Source organism: Megalopta genalis, chromosome 7, assembly GCF_051020955.1.
Source record: "Megalopta genalis isolate 19385.01 chromosome 7, iyMegGena1_principal, whole genome shotgun sequence".
Classification (NCBI taxonomy): Eukaryota; Metazoa; Arthropoda; class Insecta; order Hymenoptera; family Halictidae; genus Megalopta; species Megalopta genalis.
This window is the reverse complement of record NC_135019.1, coordinates 16,886,193-16,905,693: the sequence shown is the minus strand read 5'-3', so window position 1 is coordinate 16,905,693 and position 19,501 is coordinate 16,886,193. Positions and strand designations below refer to the sequence as shown.

The 19,501-nt window shown below is 28.7% G+C and overlaps 5 protein-coding genes across 19 annotated transcripts; 3 read left to right on the top strand and 2 right to left on the bottom strand.

Moving 5' to 3' along the window:
- The first annotated feature begins 26 nt into the window (after positions 1 to 26).
- On the top strand, positions 27 to 1,785 carry LOC117221729 (exosome complex component RRP43). Its single transcript, XM_076523434.1, has 7 exons — positions 27 to 221; positions 498 to 534; positions 596 to 733; positions 812 to 1,106; positions 1,174 to 1,294; positions 1,407 to 1,510; positions 1,612 to 1,785. Exons 1-7 carry the CDS (start codon positions 205 to 207, stop codon positions 1,746 to 1,748), a joined length of 849 nt encoding a protein of 282 aa, XP_076379549.1. The 5' UTR covers positions 27 to 204; the 3' UTR covers positions 1,749 to 1,785.
- LOC117221730 (uncharacterized) lies at positions 1,783 to 4,402 on the bottom strand. 3 transcript variants are annotated; one of them, XM_076523440.1, is made up of 3 exons: positions 4,275 to 4,402; positions 2,762 to 3,712; positions 1,783 to 2,508 (listed from the first exon to the last, which is right to left on the bottom strand). In XM_076523440.1, exons 2-3 carry the CDS (start codon positions 2,762 to 2,764, stop codon positions 1,999 to 2,001), a joined length of 513 nt encoding a protein of 170 aa, XP_076379555.1. In that variant the 5' UTR covers positions 2,765 to 3,712; positions 4,275 to 4,402; the 3' UTR covers positions 1,783 to 1,998. The 3 variants fall into 3 exon arrangements, with proteins under 3 accessions (XP_076379555.1, XP_076379554.1, XP_076379556.1); XM_076523439.1 differs by lacking the exon at positions 4,275 to 4,402 and adding an exon at positions 3,784 to 3,911; XM_076523441.1 differs by lacking the exon at positions 4,275 to 4,402 and having other exon boundaries at positions 2,762 to 3,415; positions 3,525 to 3,910.
- Positions 4,389 to 13,997, top strand: LOC117221735 (uncharacterized). 6 transcript variants are annotated; one of them, XM_076523396.1, is made up of 10 exons: positions 4,389 to 4,530; positions 4,889 to 5,037; positions 5,330 to 6,199; positions 6,300 to 6,510; positions 7,164 to 7,360; positions 7,437 to 7,538; positions 7,630 to 10,215; positions 10,320 to 10,561; positions 10,630 to 10,861; positions 10,926 to 11,218. In XM_076523396.1, the coding sequence occupies exons 3-10, from the start codon at positions 5,636 to 5,638 to the stop codon at positions 11,025 to 11,027; spliced, it is 4,236 nt and encodes a 1,411-aa protein (XP_076379511.1). In that variant the 5' UTR covers positions 4,389 to 4,530; positions 4,889 to 5,037; positions 5,330 to 5,635; the 3' UTR covers positions 11,028 to 11,218. The 6 variants fall into 6 exon arrangements, 5 of the variants coding, with proteins under 5 accessions (XP_076379511.1, XP_076379510.1, XP_076379512.1 ...); XM_076523395.1 differs by having other exon boundaries at positions 5,325 to 6,199; XR_013033799.1 differs by lacking the exons at positions 4,389 to 4,530; positions 4,889 to 5,037 and adding an exon at positions 13,868 to 13,997 and having other exon boundaries at positions 10,926 to 11,098.
- Pgm2a (phosphoglucomutase 2) lies at positions 11,103 to 15,532 on the bottom strand. Of its 5 annotated transcripts, none has more exons than XM_033472903.2 (10): positions 15,395 to 15,532; positions 14,814 to 14,897; positions 14,293 to 14,549; positions 13,767 to 14,229; positions 13,487 to 13,674; positions 13,224 to 13,401; positions 12,922 to 13,145; positions 12,723 to 12,828; positions 11,767 to 11,987; positions 11,103 to 11,690 (listed from the first exon to the last, which is right to left on the bottom strand). In XM_033472903.2, exons 2-10 carry the CDS (start codon positions 14,880 to 14,882, stop codon positions 11,588 to 11,590), a joined length of 1,809 nt encoding a protein of 602 aa, XP_033328794.2. In that variant the 5' UTR covers positions 14,883 to 14,897; positions 15,395 to 15,532; the 3' UTR covers positions 11,103 to 11,587. The 5 variants fall into 5 exon arrangements, with proteins under 5 accessions (XP_033328794.2, XP_033328793.2, XP_033328797.2 ...); XM_033472902.2 differs by lacking the exon at positions 15,395 to 15,532 and adding an exon at positions 15,266 to 15,392; XM_033472906.2 differs by lacking the exon at positions 15,395 to 15,532 and adding an exon at positions 15,223 to 15,237.
- On the top strand, positions 15,017 to 19,380 carry LOC117221610 (START domain-containing protein 10). Of its 4 annotated transcripts, none has more exons than XM_076523436.1 (8): positions 15,017 to 15,136; positions 16,078 to 16,242; positions 16,340 to 16,513; positions 16,591 to 16,738; positions 16,820 to 16,972; positions 17,053 to 17,177; positions 17,259 to 17,381; positions 17,449 to 19,380. In XM_076523436.1, the coding sequence occupies exons 2-8, from the start codon at positions 16,234 to 16,236 to the stop codon at positions 17,536 to 17,538; spliced, it is 822 nt and encodes a 273-aa protein (XP_076379551.1). In that variant the 5' UTR covers positions 15,017 to 15,136; positions 16,078 to 16,233; the 3' UTR covers positions 17,539 to 19,380. The 4 variants fall into 4 exon arrangements, with proteins under 4 accessions (XP_076379551.1, XP_076379553.1, XP_076379552.1 ...); XM_076523438.1 differs by lacking the exon at positions 15,017 to 15,136 and adding an exon at positions 15,552 to 15,690 and having other exon boundaries at positions 18,962 to 19,380; XM_076523437.1 differs by lacking the exon at positions 15,017 to 15,136 and adding an exon at positions 15,552 to 15,690 and having other exon boundaries at positions 17,458 to 19,380.
- The last annotated feature ends 121 nt before the right edge of the window (positions 19,381 to 19,501 follow it).

The following is a 19,501-nucleotide window of genomic DNA, read 5'->3' as shown; positions in this document are numbered from 1 at the left end:
TGAAAACGTCTGGTAACAATTCAGATATAGGATTGGTATTTCAAATATTTACAAAGTTATGCCATTTAAAAGCGAACACATTCTACTTAATATATTACATATTACATTAAATGAATTATATGTTACGTAGATGTACATAAGAAGTGAAATGTGAAAATACGTGTACGTGTAGGTAAAGGATAGGACGAGGGAAAAATTTGTATTATGGATACTCCATATAAGTCGGTATCTAGGCATTTATATATTCTTTTATTTAAAGATATTTGCATTTGTAACAAACTTTATTTAAAAGTATAATATATACTTATTGAAGAATAGAAAAAACAAAATGTTCAACAGTTAATAATTTGAATACATTTTATTTCATTTTGATATAACCTACTTAACAGTCGTTTTAAGTTGCTTCACATATGCATCGAAAGATTGTAAAATATTTTTATCGTAAAATATTTATATTTGATTTGTAAAGTATATGTATATATATTATATGATTATAGGACTATTCACCCTGTAAAATATCTACAGGACCATTTGGTGAGTAAACGTACATTTACAAACTTTTACTATTATTTATGAATTTGTTTGAAATTTCTAGGCACAAGATGTACGTCCCGATGGTAGACAATTTCTATCATTTCGTCCAATGAGTATAAATATTTCATCAATTACTCATGCTGATAGTTCTTCGATATTTAAAATTGGTAATACAACAGTTGTTTGTGGTATTAAAGCTGTAAGTGAATTCTGTAAGAATTTCCCATAATATTCATGTATCTATATATATGATAATGAATTGTTTACCTTGTTACAGGAATTAGCAATACCTAAAACAGAATCTCCTGATTGTGGATATATTGTACCAAACATTGAATTGTCTCCACTATGTTCACCAAAATTTCGACCTGGTCCACCAAGCGATCAAGCACAAATTATTTCAAAAACAATAGAAACTATTCTAAAGAATTCAGAAGCTATAGATTTAAAAGATCTATGTATTTGCAAAGGCAAATTAGTATGGGTAGTATATTGTGATCTATTATGTATTAATTACGATGGTTCTGTAATTGATGCTAGTATTGGCGCATTAACCGGAGCACTAAACACTTGTAAGTTTCATTAATCCATAATTTAATTGTACAATTAAATGTATTTTGTAAATTTCTGTTTATACAGTGAGACTACCTGAGACAAAATACAATGCGGCAACAGGAAATATTTCTGTACACCCCATGAATAAGATACAGTTTCCAGTTAAATCTTTGCCAGTTTCTGTAACATTTGCCATATTTGATAAGTGCGTTACAATATGTTCATATATATACATATATAGATCAAATTATTTTTTAAAATTTATATGATGTATGAAATATTAAATATGTGTACTCATTATTTATTAATTTATACAGTCAATTACTAATTGCTGATCCTACTGATGAAGAGGAAAGTTTATGTTTAGGAAGATTAACAATAGTAATGGACGAAGAAAGAATTTGTTGTGTACATAAATCTGGTATGTTGTGTATTATTAACATTATTAATATTAAGAATATGCATCTATACAAGCTATATTCTTAATAGAATATTTTATCTATAAAAATATTATTTACCTAGGTGGAATCCCTATTTCATACGATTTATTTTTAAAGAGTTTAACAAAATCCAAGAAAAGAACGGAATTGGTAAGATCATTAATTAAAACTGCTATATCATCGATAAAAGAAGAAAAACTGAAAGATCACAGTGTATGAGATACATTTGCATTACTAATAAAATGATTCATAATTATCTGTTTAATCATTTATTTACATTATATACTTAACGTTATTATTATATTATTCATGTACTGTTATAAACAGATTTTTATTATATAGATTATATGTGTGCAACATAAAACTTTCTTTTCTTATTGTGCTCCATTTTAAGATAATAAATATAAAGAAATATTGCTTAATGAATAATTAGATCAAAAGTTATTGGTAACTACACAATTAAGAGAAATTAATATAAACTTGTTTTTTTCATGATACGTAGGAATTCTTCTTGAGAAATTTCTCCATCACCATCTTTATCTGCTTCGTCTATCATTTCTTGTAATTCTTCATCTGTAAGATTTTCACCTAATTCACGAGCGACTCTTTTTAAATTCTTAAATGTTATTTTTCCTGTATTATCATCATCGAATAATCGGAATGCTTTCAAAACTTCATTTTTCGTATCTTTTTCTAACATTTTTGTAGACATTAATTTCAAAAATTCTTCAAACGATAAGGTACCAAGACCATCAGGATCAACATCAGCTATTAGTTTTTTCATTTCTTCCTTTTTAGGCTCAAATCCGAGAGCTCTAATGGCTACTTTAAGTTCTTTAGTAGCAATTCTTCCAGTCCCATCTGGATCAAATAAATCAAATGCTTCTTTTATATCGCTCTTCTGTTCTATTGTCAAATCTAACTTTGGTGGCCCCTTTTTCTTAAGAGTAATGGCAGTTTGCTTCTTAGACGTAGATGCCTGAGAAATAATTATAAGAGAAACAGTGCTTTATCTACTGACAATGACTTAGTAGCCTTTAAAAATAAATAATTAAAGACTGAAGACTATTTAATCAAGTTTTCAATGCCAAGTTATTTTCAATAACAAGTCTAATTGTTTCTACTGGGATTGTTACTTAAAAAAAAACTACTGCTACAGTTACTAAAAAGCTATTGATAGGTAATACGATAAGTAAAGTGTTAGAAAAACAAATAGTAATGCTCACACATACCATGTTCAAAAATTAATTCAACGTTTCTAGACAACGTTTAGATGTAAGTGATGTAAAAATTATAATTCTGCTTAGTGTAATTTCCTTCTGTTCTTTATTATTAGTTATGCCAGACAACAATATGTGTCAAATCATAAATATTCCAAATATGATGGTACTCATTTCAAAATATCAATTGTCATGGCATTGGTTATTTAGTTGTTACATTTAATATGTATAACATAGTGTATACATAGTCAGAAAATTAAAATTTGAATATACATACATATATGCATACATACTAAAGTTTATTTTGTGTAACGAACAGTAGAGAGCGTTGTGGGTCGCCAAAAAAACTATATGTACATATGTAATGTACATATACAATTGTTATGCAAATATTGTACGATATTGTGTTTTATTTTTTGTACATGTATATGTACTAGATCTATGCAATTCGTAATACGTACAAACATATATCGAAATATGTATAACTAGTTACAGTAGAAATGGCTAAAGTATTTAATTAAAAAGTAACATTACAATCGTATATTGTGCTTTCTATCATAGTAGCACATAGCACTGCACATTATAAGTATCGTAAATACACAATGGTTATATGCAGAGTTCTATTGTCACCTATGCCCGGTAACTATGGTAAAGGGCACAATGGATCTGGAATCATAGAATAAATCAACAGGTGTTCTATGTACATGGTGTAATGACAGTATGACATTGTCATAATGACGGTTTATGACAGCGACATGTGACGATTGATGTCCACCTATGAGAACATGGATGGAGAAAGATAAACGGGACTGATGGCATGGCATCCCCATCACCAATCACCATCAGTGTCTCAATTCCAGGATATAATAGTGGCAATTGGCAATTTGCAGAGAAACTTGCTATGCTATTGCTATAAATGTATGTAAATACATACAAATACATATTTTGTCTCCCGTGCCAAACCTAAAAATATTAAATTATGAATATGACAGTTTTGTCTACGTGACGCACGGGAAATAAAATGTGTATGATACGTTATGCACATGCGGGCCCAGCCTCTCAGCATTCTGACCGTTCGTGGAATTTCCACTCAAGCCCAGTGTGTTCAATGGTGTTAGGGATTCTGCTCGGATTCCATTAAAATCCATGGACACACTAGGCTTGAGAGGAAGTTCTATGAACGGTCAGGATGCTGGTGGCGAGACTCTTGTAGAGAAAAAATGAAGCTTCGTTCGAGGTTCGTTAGCCAAAATAGATTGCCTTGAAAACCATTTTTAGCAATTATAATAAAAAAATCTTGTTATTTTAATATATAATTTAAAATTTGTTGCTTCTCTGAATAGTTAAATTATAGTTCAACAGAAATATTTTATAACTATTTCAGGAAATGTTTCAAGGTTGCTATCATTCACTTAAGGAAAAATGTCACATTAAATTTCAATTAATATTTATAGCATCGATCTTAGGTCGATGATTTATAATTACATATTTGTATTATCATTATGTTCAAAGTGAGAAAAATTACCTTCCAAATAAGTAAACGGGGACCTTTGTCTAGTAAGCCTTGACTATCGAAAACTATCGATGATTGAAATATCGATACTGTATCGTAGGACCGTCTACAAATTTCTCGAAGTTACAAAACTACTCATCATGTATGAACCGATAATTAAGCTGACGCCAAAACCTCGTAATCTTCGTGGCACACCGGCTGGTAGATTGCATGTATTTTCTACTTTACTAAAATCTGCATCGGGAACTGGGCTTCTCGTATGGATTAGGTAAATGTTTGTATGATTCATACGACATAATTAATTTCTCATTCGTAAGATAATTATCATTTGCTGATATCACACATACAGAAAAGAAATAAAGTTTATACTAATAATACTTTATACTAGAAACTATTATTTTTTTATTAACACGAAAACAAAAAAACATAACCTAACCTATAATGGAGGTACGCAGGTTTATTATGACTTAAATTTGTAACAGACGTACTTACTTTTGGAATTTATTAAATCGAATTACATTAAATTTCTACATATACATACAGTATAAGCTGCACTATACATGTATATTGTATAATTACATCAGTTTGACCAATGTAAATTCAATAAACAGAATTCCTAATTATAGTGTTTATGCAATTCGGAAGAAGAGGATAATTGTGGAGCTTGACGGAGAAATGGCGTCTTACGTAAATGAGTCTCGATCTAGAGATGAGTGAAACTGAAAATACACAGTAATATGATCTCAGTATGTTTAGAGAGGTGTAATGTAGACAGGTATGAGTTTTGAAACTATGTAATAAAATAATAATGAACAGACAGTTATACTAATAAAATGACATTTCCACTAATAGATTATGTCTAATTTTTTTAGTTAAAAATTTCCAAATTGGTAAAATGAAACTAAGGGATTCTTGTTGAAAACTTTTATAACATATTGTTGTCAACGTATTTTTTACCCTTTTCTTCAACATAGGTCGAGAAATGATTTTTGTAGTAATATCCAGTTTGATGTAGTATGCATTTTCTGCTATACATTTCAAATTTGCCGCGCTTTGTTACAGCACAGTTGTGTCATCTGTAGTCTGGAATCTGCTATAGAGTGGTGGAGGAGAGACGTCACAAATGAGATCGGATAATGTCAATGGATTCCAATGGTAATTTCCAATGGCTGTGTTGCCAACACCCTCTCCCCGTTCCTTTTCGACAGTTTGTAGCACATTTCAGACCATCACTAGTGTTTACTGCTATGTGATGATGTGATTTTTGATAGCGTTTTATACTTTACAAACGGATTGTATGTACACGCCAGTATTTTTGAAAAAGCCAAAAATGTATGTAATAGTAATAATCTGTCAAAATGTTTAATTAGAATATGTGTATCGCAAGTGCAAAATTAATTGATGAGATCGAAATGGATGAAGGAGGCCAGGGTGATAAAGATAATAGTTTCATTGAACCTAATACCGAACACGACAGTATATTAGACTTTAAAAGTCCAGATTCAAAAATTGCTAAAAGTAAATCATGTGAATTCGTTAAACCCAGCAATATAAAACAGAAGAGAAAAGCAACAACGAAATTAAAGAGTATTACAAAGAATCAAAAAGATACAGAATCGAAGCAGAAATTAAAGAAAGGAAGCTTTGAGCATTCTATAAAATCTTCTTACTTTGAGATACGAAATAGCAATGATCATAATAACCTAATTACTGATATGAAAGTAGCTTGTGTATGTCCTTTATGTTTTAAAACATTCAAGGATATAAACACTCGTGCAGTTCATATGAAGATTTGTGCATGTAAAAACAACATTTCAACAAAAAAATTATTGGATGCTATTGAACTTCAAAAGCGTCAAGAAGATGAAAGGAAATCATTAGGTTTACCTGCTGCACCGAGAGTGCAAGAAAAGAAGAAGTCTGTATCTCATAAAGTAGTATGTATTGTACATATTCTAAAATTTATTTGATATTCTTTATGAAAGGAAATTTACTTTTCTAATTTCTGTTTAATTGAAACTTTTTATTTTTAAAAAGAGTTTAGGCGACGATTCTGATTTGAATCTTGCATTAGCATTGTCAAAGTCTCTTCAGGAAGCAAAGGAGATAGACAAAGTTAATGACATTGGACAGTTATCCAAGGTAGAAACAACTACATTTAGAACAGCAGAACCTATGTATAAATCACAGTTGGGAGAACATGGATTTACAAATGTGGAACCTGTAATTTTTGTACAGAATAGGAAAAGTATATTTCTGTTGTATTTGTAGATATAGTAGGGTCTCTTATATCCATATTAATAAAAAGACAAAAGCATTTGATATTGAATTTCATGTAGTTATATAAATATATATAAATAAAAAGATATATATGTAATATTTAAAGATCCTGAATCTTTTTTCTGCTAAACCACATGTTTTCAATGTAAACAACTATGTAACATTACATTCTTTTATTTACCATCAGAGTTTTCTCTTGGACTTTAAGTACCAAAATTGTTTTTTTCTCTTTGTTGTACACTTTTATTTTTTGAATTCTTTAAGCTTTTTCTACCAGTACTATCACCTGGTGATAGATGCTAGTAATCTTTTCAATACTATATATTCGTGCTTTTTTTCTACTTTCAACATTTTCAAGCTTTTTAATTATTTCATATTTTGTTTCAATGCTCAAAACAAAATGTTTTTGTTTCATTGTCGTTGTGATGTAGATAGTTAGCTTCGTACTAAAGTGTTATGATTAAGATTAATTTGACCAAATACTGGAGGCTATACATAAATTGCATGCTTCGGATGTTATACATCGCTGCGGAACAGTTGAATATGGAATGCTCTACTGTATTTCTACTTTAAGAAACAGGTTTGAAACAGTCTTCTTACATGGCGACATTTTTCTGACAGGAATACATAATGCACCCACTACTCTTCAAACACGTACTCAAGAAGAGAGAAACAGTATTTTAATAGAAAACATAGCAAAAATTCTCATGAATGATGAACCATTTACTCAAATATCAAAAAAGGAAGCAGTGTGCAATAAAAAGTTTGCAATAAAAACTGATCTGAAAAGTTATTTACTTCAGGATCTCTTTTATGAGGTAATTACATTATTTGATCTTGTCATCATATAGTTAACATTAATTAATTACGAATTCCATATTATATGAATTAAAGAATGAAAAACTATGGGATAAAGCGGAATTACTTCGAAGCGAAATATCTTTTTATGTTTCAAATTTATCAGAATATATATTTCCACAAGAAAAGGGAATGAAAGTAAGGGAGCAGTACATTATATATTATGCCAAAATTTATTAATTCATATTTAATTAATAATACATTAACTTTACTTGAAATATACTTATAGGAATGCAGAGAAGATGATAGAATCCCAAGTGAGAATGAGACAGAGAAAAGCATGAATGAAAAAGCATTTTATAAAATGTCGCAAAAGAATTTACATTTGATTAATGGAAAATGTGAGAATTGTAATGATAAACAATATATTGATGCCTTATCAAACAATTGGGGGAATGTTTTGAATGACAGTTCTGCCAGTGATATAATAATATTTGTTGATAATAATAAACATATTTGGGCACACAAATTAGTTTTTTATGTACAGTGCTCTAACATACTACTTGATGTTATGCCTAATGATAATTTGCAATTTACTACAATCAAGGAAAAGATATGCTGGCCTAATGTAACTTATAATATTGCATTAGCATTCTTGGAATTTATTTATTGTGGAACTATAAAGAAGAACTTTAATATCTGTAAAAATATACTAAATTTTCCTACTTTAAGGAATTTAGCAAGAAAGTATAAAGTAAAACATTTGTTTACATATTTACAAAGAAAAGAGGCTGAAATCAAGCAAGACTCTAAGATTCAAATAGAAAATACAAAAGGTAATGATTATAGAAGAACATTAATTGCAAAAGAAGATAATTTAAAAGAATACTCAATCATGTCAAGGAGTTTACTCTGTGAGAGAGAAGAAGAAAATAAAGAATCATTACATGAAGATAAACGATCAAGCAAAGAGTATTTAGAAAATATTTTAAATAACTCCGAATCTTATAGAATTGAAATAGAAAGTTCGGTATTACCTACTACAAGTACATTATCAGTAAAAAATAAATATGAGAATCTCATAAGTCCAATTAGGCAATACAATGTATCTCCAGATATGTTTGACGATGTTAATGATTCCATTACAAGTTATACAGAAAATTCTCTAAATCAAATAATTGATGTAAACAAATCACAGAGATTTAACGATATTGACATTGTTGATACAGTTGATCTAGTAGAAATCGATACCGATTTTGCCAAAATACAAGATCTTGTTTTATCCAAGTCCATTGAAGAGAATATGAACAGTTTAAAAACTACACCACAGTCTAGTAGATTAAAGCGCAACAGTATTAACAAGTCTGATATTAAAAAAACAAAAAGTAATTTGAGTTTATTTATTGAACAATTTCAAGCGGAAAATGCGAAGTCAGATGTTGATACAGATTCTGATATTACAATAATGAAAGTATCACCAAAACTGAAAAGAAATCCATTTAATGTAGAAGATAGTAACTTTAATCAGAGTTTTATATTTACCAAAACCAACACAGTAGTAAAAGAAAAACTGGGGATAAAAACAGATGTTCTGAGTAAGTTTGACTACGATATTACTAGTTTCCCATTGCAGTTAGATATGACATCTGAAGAATCTGGTACCAATGTGAACTTAGATCTAAATTTAAAGAATAATTTAACACAATCATTAGAGGATAATAAAGAAAGATGTACACAAAAGTCTATGGAATGTAATTCGTTAAATAACAGCATAACTAGTACAGAAGATGTAGTTCAAAATATAATTTCTCCTGTAACAGAAAATTCATTGAAGAATAGTGTAAATGATCAAGATATAAATAGTAGTATAGAAAAATGTATCGAAAGCGATGGTAGTATTGTAACAGATTTTCATTCAGATGATGGCGAATTATCGATGTATACAAGATATAAGAAAGAACATCAAAATAATAGTATAGCGAAATATCGAAGTTTTACAAAAAAAAATTTACCAAATAACTGTGAAAAAATTTCTGTGAAAAATAGTTCAGAAGATGATTACTGTGAAGTAAGGAACAATGTGAATACAGAAGACATTTCTATATTGTTGGACGAAGATACTTCTGACTTTACAATCATTTCGAAAAAAAAGGAAGAAAGGGTTTTCAATCTCGAGAAGTCTAGTTTGTCATTTTCAGAATGTCCTACAAATTTCAATAAGATGCTTGATAATGAATTAGACGGAACAATTAATTCGAGCGAGTTAAGGTACACTAAGTCAGAAAGTAATATAGATATAGAAACAAACGAAAATAATTTTTCAGTATTATTGTCAGAACGAAAATCGAAACAACAGAATTCATCAGAATTCTCTGTTTTAGTACTATCTAGTCCAGAAATAGACTCTGTTACTTTAAATGTAGATACATATAAAAAAATAGTGGATGATAATGTTTTGAATTTGAATGAATTTGACAATAATGATATTTTTGAAAAGGATATTTATCTGGCAAATGTTCATATTCATGATGATAACGACGATGATAATAAGATTAAAAAAACGTCGATAATTGAAACAAATAACAAAAATAATGAATCAATTACAACCAATAATGCTAATGTGATGCAATTAAAGAAATCATTAGCTACGGCACAAGATATCAAAACATTTAAAAGAAGATCTAAATCAGAAACAAATTTGGGTAATAATAAAAATAATATAAAAAATTATACATTTTCTTTCAATACTGTAGAGCAGTCCCCATGTAGGTGTTGTCATAAACAAATTTTAAGGGAAGTTAAATCTCCTATAATCACTAGGGACAGTTGTACACCTCCTCCTGATTATGATGGCATGAAAACATCTGAACTTCATGTGTGTAAGACAATAAGTTATATATTACAAGCAACTCTCTGAGATAGATTAAGAATAAAAATATCGAGAGTAACAATTTGTAACTTCCTAAAACTTCATTTTAGGCAGAATTACATAAATATGGACTAAAAATGCAGAAACGAAGTCGGGCTGTAAAATTGTTGACATATATTTATAATGAGTTGCATCCTATAATTCCTTTAAGATCCAAAATAATAGAATCGGAACTTGTAGCTATAAGTAGCGACGATGAACAATCAGCAAAAAGAAGAAAAAATAACAATATAAATGAAAGTAATAATTATAGTAACGAGTATGGGTATGATTCATCACCATTGCAAAGCAGGTATGTTAAGTTTATAGTATATAATATAATATATAGAAAAATTATATTAATAAGATTTAAATCTTTAGTGGTGAAAAGTTGCCGGTAAATATAATAAATGAAGAACGACAACTAGATGAAAATAGAACTTGTGCCCTAAATATTAAAGATGCGTTTTTCGCATTAATAACGGATCAGAAAGAATTATATAATAATATATTAACTTACGAGCCGTTATGCATCGAATCAATATACTTCATGTTAAAAGAAAAAGGTTTCAAATACAAAATGAATACATTAATGGACTTTTTAGACGAGCAGGTAATATTACTACCTTTAAATAAATTATTTGATAATTAAGATATTGATAACACATTGCTTTTAGTGTATTACATTCTATTCTCAAGATGCAAAACTAAGCAGAAAGAAAAAAGTAGATTGTAATAGAAAAGGGACCAATAAAAGAGGTAGCATGCTGGATGATTGATGCAAGTGACATTACATGTTCGTTGCAGAAGTTAATTTATGGTGAACTTATTATGAACAAATATTAGGCTGGTAATAATTTTGTTAAAGACTGTATAATTTATAAAATTATTACATTAATCTGTTTATAATCATTGTCAATATATCATACATGTTGTCGCACATTTGAATAAATTAAGGAAGACAGTGGCAGTTGTTTAAATAAACTTTTTAATTCACAACATTTTTTCATGAAGCTGCACAATGTAACGAATTAAGTTTTTGCAAAACCAAATTTTTACAGACATTATGAACCTAATAATAGCCTAATTAATAATTTATAGCGACTTAAATTAATAAAAATTTAAGAAATTAGAATTAGTAAGTAAATTACAAATTTTTTTACTTTGTAAATTACAAATGAGGAATTATTGAACTGGTGAATGTTTGCTTTCATTAGAAATATGATCATTTTGCTTTCAATAGAAAAAAATATAATAAAATAAAATTGGAATACAGTAAATATTCTTCTACTTTGATTTGCAGCTGCTGCAATTGTATGATAAATATTGGTAATTCCACTTAACTAGGTCGGGGTAAGAGTCCATTTATTTTAGGTTGGAGAAATTCCTTTACAACGGTCGATACCATTTCCTTAAGCGTTGTCCTTAGAAGTGTAAGATTTCTAAAACAGAAATAGAAATCATTTAAAAACAATGGATATTTGTACTATGCGATATTTTTGTTTTTTGACAGCTTACTTTTCTTCAAGAGTTGCGCATATTTCACTGTAGTACTTAATCTTAGGTTCTGTACCACTGGTTCTTAATGTTATTACTAAGCCATTCTTAAAAGTAAACGTTATCATTTGACTTGATTTTGAAACTGGTAGAATATTTTTCGATTTCGTGTTATCATAACCAGTTGTCAGATCACGAACACCTACTATTGAGTATTTTCCATTGAGGATATTTGTTGGATACTAAAAACGAACATAATTGTAGTAATCACAGCAGCTAAAAACGTCTCAGCTATTCAATCTGGCTCGATTTTTACAAATCTACACTTACAATGTATTCTTATCCAGAAATTTCTAAACAAATGGCGTGAGATAATAAAGAGATTGTACAGCCGGAATAGTGAGAATAACAAAAAATGCTAATGGCAAAAGTGTCAAAAACACAAGTAAAATATTTATAAACATGTTCAACAAAACAAGCAAATTTTGAATGTTTTTAATTAGTTGTCAAAACTACGTGTCCTCAATGCAATGAACATTATTATTCTTACTGATACAATAATTGTTAAATGAAATAAAATTTATTAAGCACAATATATAAAATTATATTTTATTATAATTGATATAGCTTTATAAAACTGTAAATAAACTAGACGCGTTAATGTTACTTGTGCAAATTCGCAACTATGCCTATGTTATTTACTAGTCCTTTTATGCTTTCTCATACTCTATAGTGTATGAATGACTTGCAATATTAGTTTGAACTGGATTATCTAATTTTCTTGTTTCTTATTTTATTTTTAGTTCTTAAAGTAATATTTCTTCAATTTTATTCAAACTTCAATGTGCAAATAATTCACTAATAATTACAAATAATATAAAGTAATAAGAATATAGTATTATGATAATATGAAATTAATTATTAAGTCTTGTTTAATCTATAAGTGTATTTTTATACAATATACATATATTTCTTACCGTATTTGGTTTTTCAGCGTAATTTCGTAATCTTTCAAATATTGCTTTAATAGTATTTGGCTCATGACAAATCCAATATGAATTCTCAGAAATGTGATATCCATATCTAAAATAAACATGTATATAAGAATTTTTTTAAAGAATGTGAAGTCACAGAAACTGAATAAGTATTTAACTGAACATCTGCAACGAGACTTACTGAGCATATATATCATACAATTTTTCATAAAGAGTAAAACCTATTGTCTCAAGATAAGCTGCCAATTCTGCTATGCACATTCCAGCACTTATACCATCTTTATCCAGTACATTAGAACCGCACATGAAACCAATTGCTTCTTCGTATGCAAATATTACTGTTTTATCAGTTTTCTCTAGTTCTACAGTTCTATTGCCCATCCACTTGAAACCTGTTAAAGTTTCCTTTTGAAACATAGGAAAGTTACAGTAGTGAAAAAGAGTAAAGACAACTATACATGTAGTGTTTAAAGGTATACCCACCTCAAAATTAAAGCCTTCCTGTTTTGCCATCGCAGCTAAAATTTTACTTGATACCGTTGACGCGAGCATATATACATTAGAGAAATCTGTGTCAGGATGTTGCACCCGATATGTATGCATCATCCACCATCCTAATAACGCTCCCAATTCATTACCCGAAAAAATATGCCATTCTCCGCTGTAATAAAAATATGTAGATTTTTAAATCTAAAATAATTTCAAATAAGAGAAATTGAAATTGATATATCATCCATGTTACATACGTTTTCATTTTTGTCGCACAAGCTAATCTATCTGCATCAGGATCATTAGCAATTATGATAGAAGAAGAATTTTCATTCGCTGTTTTTATACTGAGCTCCAAAGCACTTTCCCCTTCTTCAGGATTTGGAAATTTTACAGTTGAAAATTCTGGATCAGGTAACTTTTGCTCTTCGACTATTACAAATGGCTGTGATAATAGAAACAAAATTTCTTTTATTACCTTTATCTTTTTATTTCATTTTATTTTTATGTTTTATGAATTGAATAAATTAAAGACACCTTTAAATTTGCAGCATCGAACGCTGCACTCATGTACTCATATCCAACTCCATGCATGGGTGTATATGTAAATTTTAATATTGTGTTTCTATTTACTTCAGGATATAAAACTGTTTGTTTGAGGCCATGAAAATACAACTGCATAATGTCACTCCATGGATCTTTATATAATGGACTGACATATACTTTTGTTACATCCCAAGAAGATTCGATCGGTTCAAGATTTTCAAGTATGTACTTTTGAATTTTTTCATCATGTGGTGAAATAATTTGTGCACCGTTTTCCCAATAAACTTTATAACCATTGTCATTCTTAGGGTTATGGGAAGCTGTAACCATTATTCCTGCTGCACATTTATATTTTAACACACCGTAAGGTATGAAAGGAGTTGGAACAACTTTTGAAAAGAGATATACTTTTACATGTTTTGCTATAAAAATTGTAGCAGTCAATTCTGCAAACCTAGAACAATAAATGATAATAGCGTAATTAATTAATGATGTTATGATCAAAATTTTTATGAACCTTTTGCTGCAATGACGTCCATCGTATCCTATTATCACTCCTTTTTCCGATGCATTAGATACAGCATTTAGTAAATAATTTGATAGACCTTGCCCAGTTTGAACTATAACTAAATCATTCATCTGATTATATCCTGGACCCATGTGACCTCTTAATCCAGCTGTGCCAAATTTGAGTCTTTCCAAGAATAAATTTGACAAGATCTCAATGTTATTCCCTTCGACAAGTTCTTCAACCTCATGACTAGCTTTCGGATCCTAAAAAGTGATCAATTATAAGTAAATTTTATAACTAATACTTTAACCACCAGAAGTTTATTCATAGCTTTCTGAATAATTAGACTATATTTAAAATAAGCTCAATAGTTTGCTTTAAAATAATAATCTCAATGGAATTTATTAGATTGTATTAGATTGTATTATATATATATATATATATATATATATACCCAAGATTAGTTATCAGATAATACATGAAATTGCTACAGTTATACTAAACAATTTATTAAGAAATTTTTAAACCTTGTTCCATTTTAACCATTCGTTGATTTTATTGTCCAGTTCTATTTTCCCAGTGTTTATAGGAACCATAATGGGAATAATCTCCTATAAGAAATAATTTAACAATTTATATATAATTAAAATTGTTTAACTAACAAACACTTCTTTGTTAAATAATTACAAAAAAAAAAGATCGTGTAATTTCAATAATACAAGCACCACATAGTAATGAAAGTACAGTATAAAACGATCAGTATCGATTGGCAACGGAGAGCCGCAATCATTAAGAGCATAACCACGGTTGTAAACAAGAAGATGATACAAAAAACGGACAGCAAGAAAACGTATGCATGATTCTTTGTTAAATATCTAAAATGTATTACACATATAATAACAATAACAAAACTGCACATAAAAGTGGAAATATTACAACAGTAGAGCTGTAATAGGGCTGTGGATTTGGGTAAACTTACAGCATTATACATGACTCAAAATATTTACAGATTCAATGTTGGACCGTATTCTCAGATCAAAACGAAAATTATTACGAAATACATACATACATTAGTATAAAATAAAAATTTCGATGGTATGTTACCTACATTAAAGAAGATACATAATCTCAACGGTGGTTAAAGCAGATAAATTCCATACATAGATGTTCGTTAACCTATCACCGCTATGTATGTATATCGTGCGATTGTGCCGGTGACGCAGTCGGTTGATATTTTCGGTAAAACTTGATTGCGATATTCGATTTTTGTAAATGTTATGTGAAAAAATTTTCAATTCTATCCAAAACTCGAATATGATATATAAATAATATATGAATTGTCTGTATGTATTCCGTGGAAATGCAATTTTGCGGCGACAAGACAATTAGTGGAACAGAAAAAAGGTACAGTCACAGACAGTGCGAGAAAAGGTTACATATTTTGTTTTTAACTCCAAGAAATCATATGTAGCTGTGTTTATGCGGGATGTTTAAATTCTTATTTTTTATCACGTCCTGTTCATCATAGAATTATCAATACTTTTTTCAAAAGACTGTCTCCAAAAGGTTTTCATTATTTAGGTTAAAAAATTCTTTTGAAAGTTACATTTTAACATCTCTATACGTAGTTGATATTTTCAATTACTCCAATAAAATATAAAGTTAATTTAATAATACTATTTAAAATAAGAGATACAGTTTTATTGTATTTCAACTAAGTGAAAATGTTTCAATGTTGTAGCAACATTATTTAGGATACCTTAATATGTAATTGGTTCAATATTCTTTTAGTATGAATGAACTTCATGGATTATACAATTAATCATTATCCAAAAAGAGCAACAATGTACAAGACTGTCAAAAGGTTACTTCGGCATAAGTATAAGGCCTATTGTATAACAGTATTAAAAGTATTTAAATTTTTTATGAGTATGCTGTGAATTCTAGATGTATCAGGTAATTGAAATATTTATTTCAATAGTAAACTGGGAATCCAATCACTTCTTCTTTTAGAAACTATGCCTCAGAATTAATTACATTCATCATTTTATAGATAGTACATACTTATAAAATGGATATTGGAATTGTTAAAATTGCCGAGGATAAAGATTTTGAGAAATTGAAACGATTATATGATGATAATAATGACTGGAGGTTGGATTACAATAAGCCTGATTTGTCAGTTTGGACAAAATGTGTACCAGGAATTAGTTTCAGAATGGTGAAAGTATGTACATTTTTATTTTTATTTCATTTATACTACATATACATTTCTATATGTCATTAATAAGAAATCTTTTATAGATTAGAACTCGTTTTGCTGATGTTTTACCTGAAACATTGTATGATGTATTACACGATCCTGAATATAGAAAAGTTTGGGATACCCATATGATCGAATCAAAAGACATAGGTTTTTTTAATCCAAATAATGATATTGGTTACTATTCCAGTAAGCATTTAGTCTTGAATATATGTGTAGCAATATTATTTGTAGTTGCTTTAAATAAAAGTTTATATATTTTCCAATTAGTGGCTTGTCCATCTCCATTAAAAAACAGAGATTTTATACTGCAAAGATCTTGGCTTGATACTGGTATAGAACAACTAATTCTGAATCATTCTGTTTTCCACAAAGATTATCCACCAAGAAAACAGTATGTGAGAGCAACATCTTATCTTACAGGTATAATTTGTAGTCACACTAAAATTAAAGTCTTTAAGTTAGATTTTTGGCAATTTTATTACCTACGTTTTTAATTTAAGGATACATTGTAAGACCGTCACGAAATGGGGATGGTTCTGAGCTGGGATACGTATCTCATACTGATCCACATGGGAAACTACCAGTTTGGCTAGTCAATAAAGTTACACAAATATTTGCACCAAAGGTCTATACATTTTCTTAGATTAGAAGGAATATGAAGGTTTCATTTAAATAACAAAAACTTTAATGTCTATATATTTTTTAGATGGTTAAAAAGTTGCATAAAGCTTCTGTGGCCTATCCTACTTGGAAGTTATTAAATAATCCAAACTGTAAACCATGGCATTTCCCTGAACAAATTTCTGCACCACGAATACGAATTGAAGATGTAAGTACACTGGCTTTATAAAACAATTCGATGTTATTATAATTTGTAAGTACTGGGACTCTTTTAGTGTGTAAAGTCTACAGAAGAAAGAAATTCGAAGAATCATTATGTTGATGAATCAGAGTTAAAGGAGTCTGCTGTAATGGATAGCGATTAATTCTTTTTCTGTAAGAAGATACATGTTTGTATAATTAGGATTTGAGGTCTAAACTGTTAACTGCAGTATTATTTAAATTCAAATAGTACGACTTTTATGTGTACATATTTATGTGTATACATATACATGACTGCTTAAATTTCATTAATTATACTAGTGATTACGATATCGAGTTTATTACAATAGCAAAGCTTGTGGCAATGGATAATGATGTAAGTGACATTGTGGCCTGCATTGCATATATATGATACTAGTCATAGCTTGTTATCAGATTGAAAAGATTGTATGTGTTGTTTAGGACACATAATTTATTGTATGTGCTATGATGTGGAATATATAACGCACAATATATAGCTCATAAATTACATATTTCCGTTTAAATGGATTCGTTTAAGAATTATATAAATGACAGGATTGAATATAATTACCGAAGGTACAAAAATGTTATTCAAATTGAGCATTTGTTGAACTTACTGTATGATATCGTACTTCATAGACACCTGTTGTAACATTGTGGTATTAAAAAATGTGATTTTTGTACTGTCAGGGGAATTCAGATGAATGCAAGAATAGTAGTCGAATACGGATAGATTTCTGTTGGAATTTTTTCGATGTAATGATACTAGATAATGCCACTTGTTAAACTTGAACGAATCAAAATTTTTGAATGTACAACTAATAGTTACTTTTATTTGAACAAATACTATTTAGCTTCATATTAATAACAATAATAACTTTTTCCTCCATTAAATATGTAAAATGTTATTCAATCAATTGCAATATATTAACTAGTTTATTCAGACAATAGTTACAAGTAAAGAAGTTGGTCAAGTGAAATGAATTTGATTTTACGATAGTAGTTCCTGTATTTGGAGTTTTTTACGTCTTTTAGAAGAAAGATGGAAAGATATTGTAATGCATTCTGCCTATATTAATACAGTTACATATCCTATTTACACAAGTTTAACTGGAATCTTTTACTATTTTCTTATAAAATACAAATTTATAGACTTCTATATTTAACACGATTTTCTTATGTACTTATGTCGCAAGTTCAAGTTTATATAAATTGTGTGACAAGCATTTAAAGAAAGTATGACTATAGTGTTGTTTGGTTATGAATATTTTTTAAAATAGTTCGATCTAGGGAATGTAGAATAATTGAATGTTCACATTTTGTGAAAAAGTGAACATTAACGTTTTTGAACTGAATATTTAAATTAATGCACTCTTTAAGATTGTTCTATGCACTTATCTTAGCATTTGATCTTTTATATACCCACTTGGTTGGATACTTTATGCAAATCTATCATTGTGTTAGTATATAATATTCTTTATATAATATATAGATAGTTTATATATGTAAAAATAGAATTCTTCTACAGTGCTTCGTAAAAATAGGTTTTTGTTATTTGGATTACAGTGTCAATTGAAAGACAAATAAATAGCTGCATTTGTAATTAAACTCTTATAATATAAAGAAATATATATAGAGCAGTATGGACATCAAAATCAAAAATAGGTATGTTGCTGATGATATGGTAAATAATTTTTCGAACTCATAGGATTTCCTGTCAAATTTACTATTTTTATTTTTATATTTTTAAATTATTTACCATAAATTTATGCATTGCTATTTGTATTTTCCTCCTTATTGATGAATGTAACTACAGTAAACTTTTCTGGAATACGCTCGTATTAATGTTAACGTACTTTGCAGTGCATCAATACCTTATCAAACATTGTGATAATACTTACTAATGGTGCACTACAGATAATAAATTATACGTTTTGTTCATAAGGTACTATACGAAAATATAAAATTGTTAAAATTTTTGTCAATCAGTTTCTTGATATTCACCTTATCTTGAACCCCTTTACTTTTTGTAAGTAATTATCTTAATATTTATACAGTTTCGAGTTTGTAAAAATTCACAAACATAAAAACAGAACTAAATATAAT

Excerpts from the sequence above, each read along its gene's own strand:
- LOC117221729 (XM_076523434.1), top strand. Across the intron at positions 734-811 it reads TTGTTTGTGGTATTAAAGCT|GAATTAGCAATACCTAAAAC; the intron begins GTAAGTGAATTC and ends ACCTTGTTACAG. Across the intron at positions 1,107-1,173 it reads AACCGGAGCACTAAACACTT|TGAGACTACCTGAGACAAAA; the intron begins GTAAGTTTCATT and ends CTGTTTATACAG.
- LOC117221735 (XM_076523396.1), top strand. The coding sequence starts at position 5,636 with ATGTGTATCGCAAGTGCAAAATTAATTGATGAGATCGAAATGGATGAA. Across the intron at positions 6,200-6,299 it reads AGTCTGTATCTCATAAAGTA|AGTTTAGGCGACGATTCTGA; the intron begins GTATGTATTGTA and ends ATTTTTAAAAAG. Across the intron at positions 10,562-10,629 it reads TCATCACCATTGCAAAGCAG|TGGTGAAAAGTTGCCGGTAA; the intron begins GTATGTTAAGTT and ends TTAAATCTTTAG.
- Pgm2a (XM_033472900.2), bottom strand. The coding sequence starts at position 15,205 with ATGTGCAGTTTTGTTATTGTTATTATATGT. Across the intron at positions 13,402-13,486 it reads TGTGCGACAAAAATGAAAAC|CGGAGAATGGCATATTTTTT; the intron begins GTATGTAACATG and ends TTTTTATTACAG. Across the intron at positions 11,988-12,722 it reads ACGCTGAAAAACCAAATACG|TATCCAACAAATATCCTCAA; the intron begins GTAAGAAATATA and ends GTTCGTTTTTAG.
- LOC117221610 (XM_076523436.1), top strand. Across the intron at positions 16,514-16,590 it reads TTAGTTTCAGAATGGTGAAA|ATTAGAACTCGTTTTGCTGA; the intron begins GTATGTACATTT and ends AATCTTTTATAG. Across the intron at positions 17,178-17,258 it reads CACAAATATTTGCACCAAAG|ATGGTTAAAAAGTTGCATAA; the intron begins GTCTATACATTT and ends TATATTTTTTAG.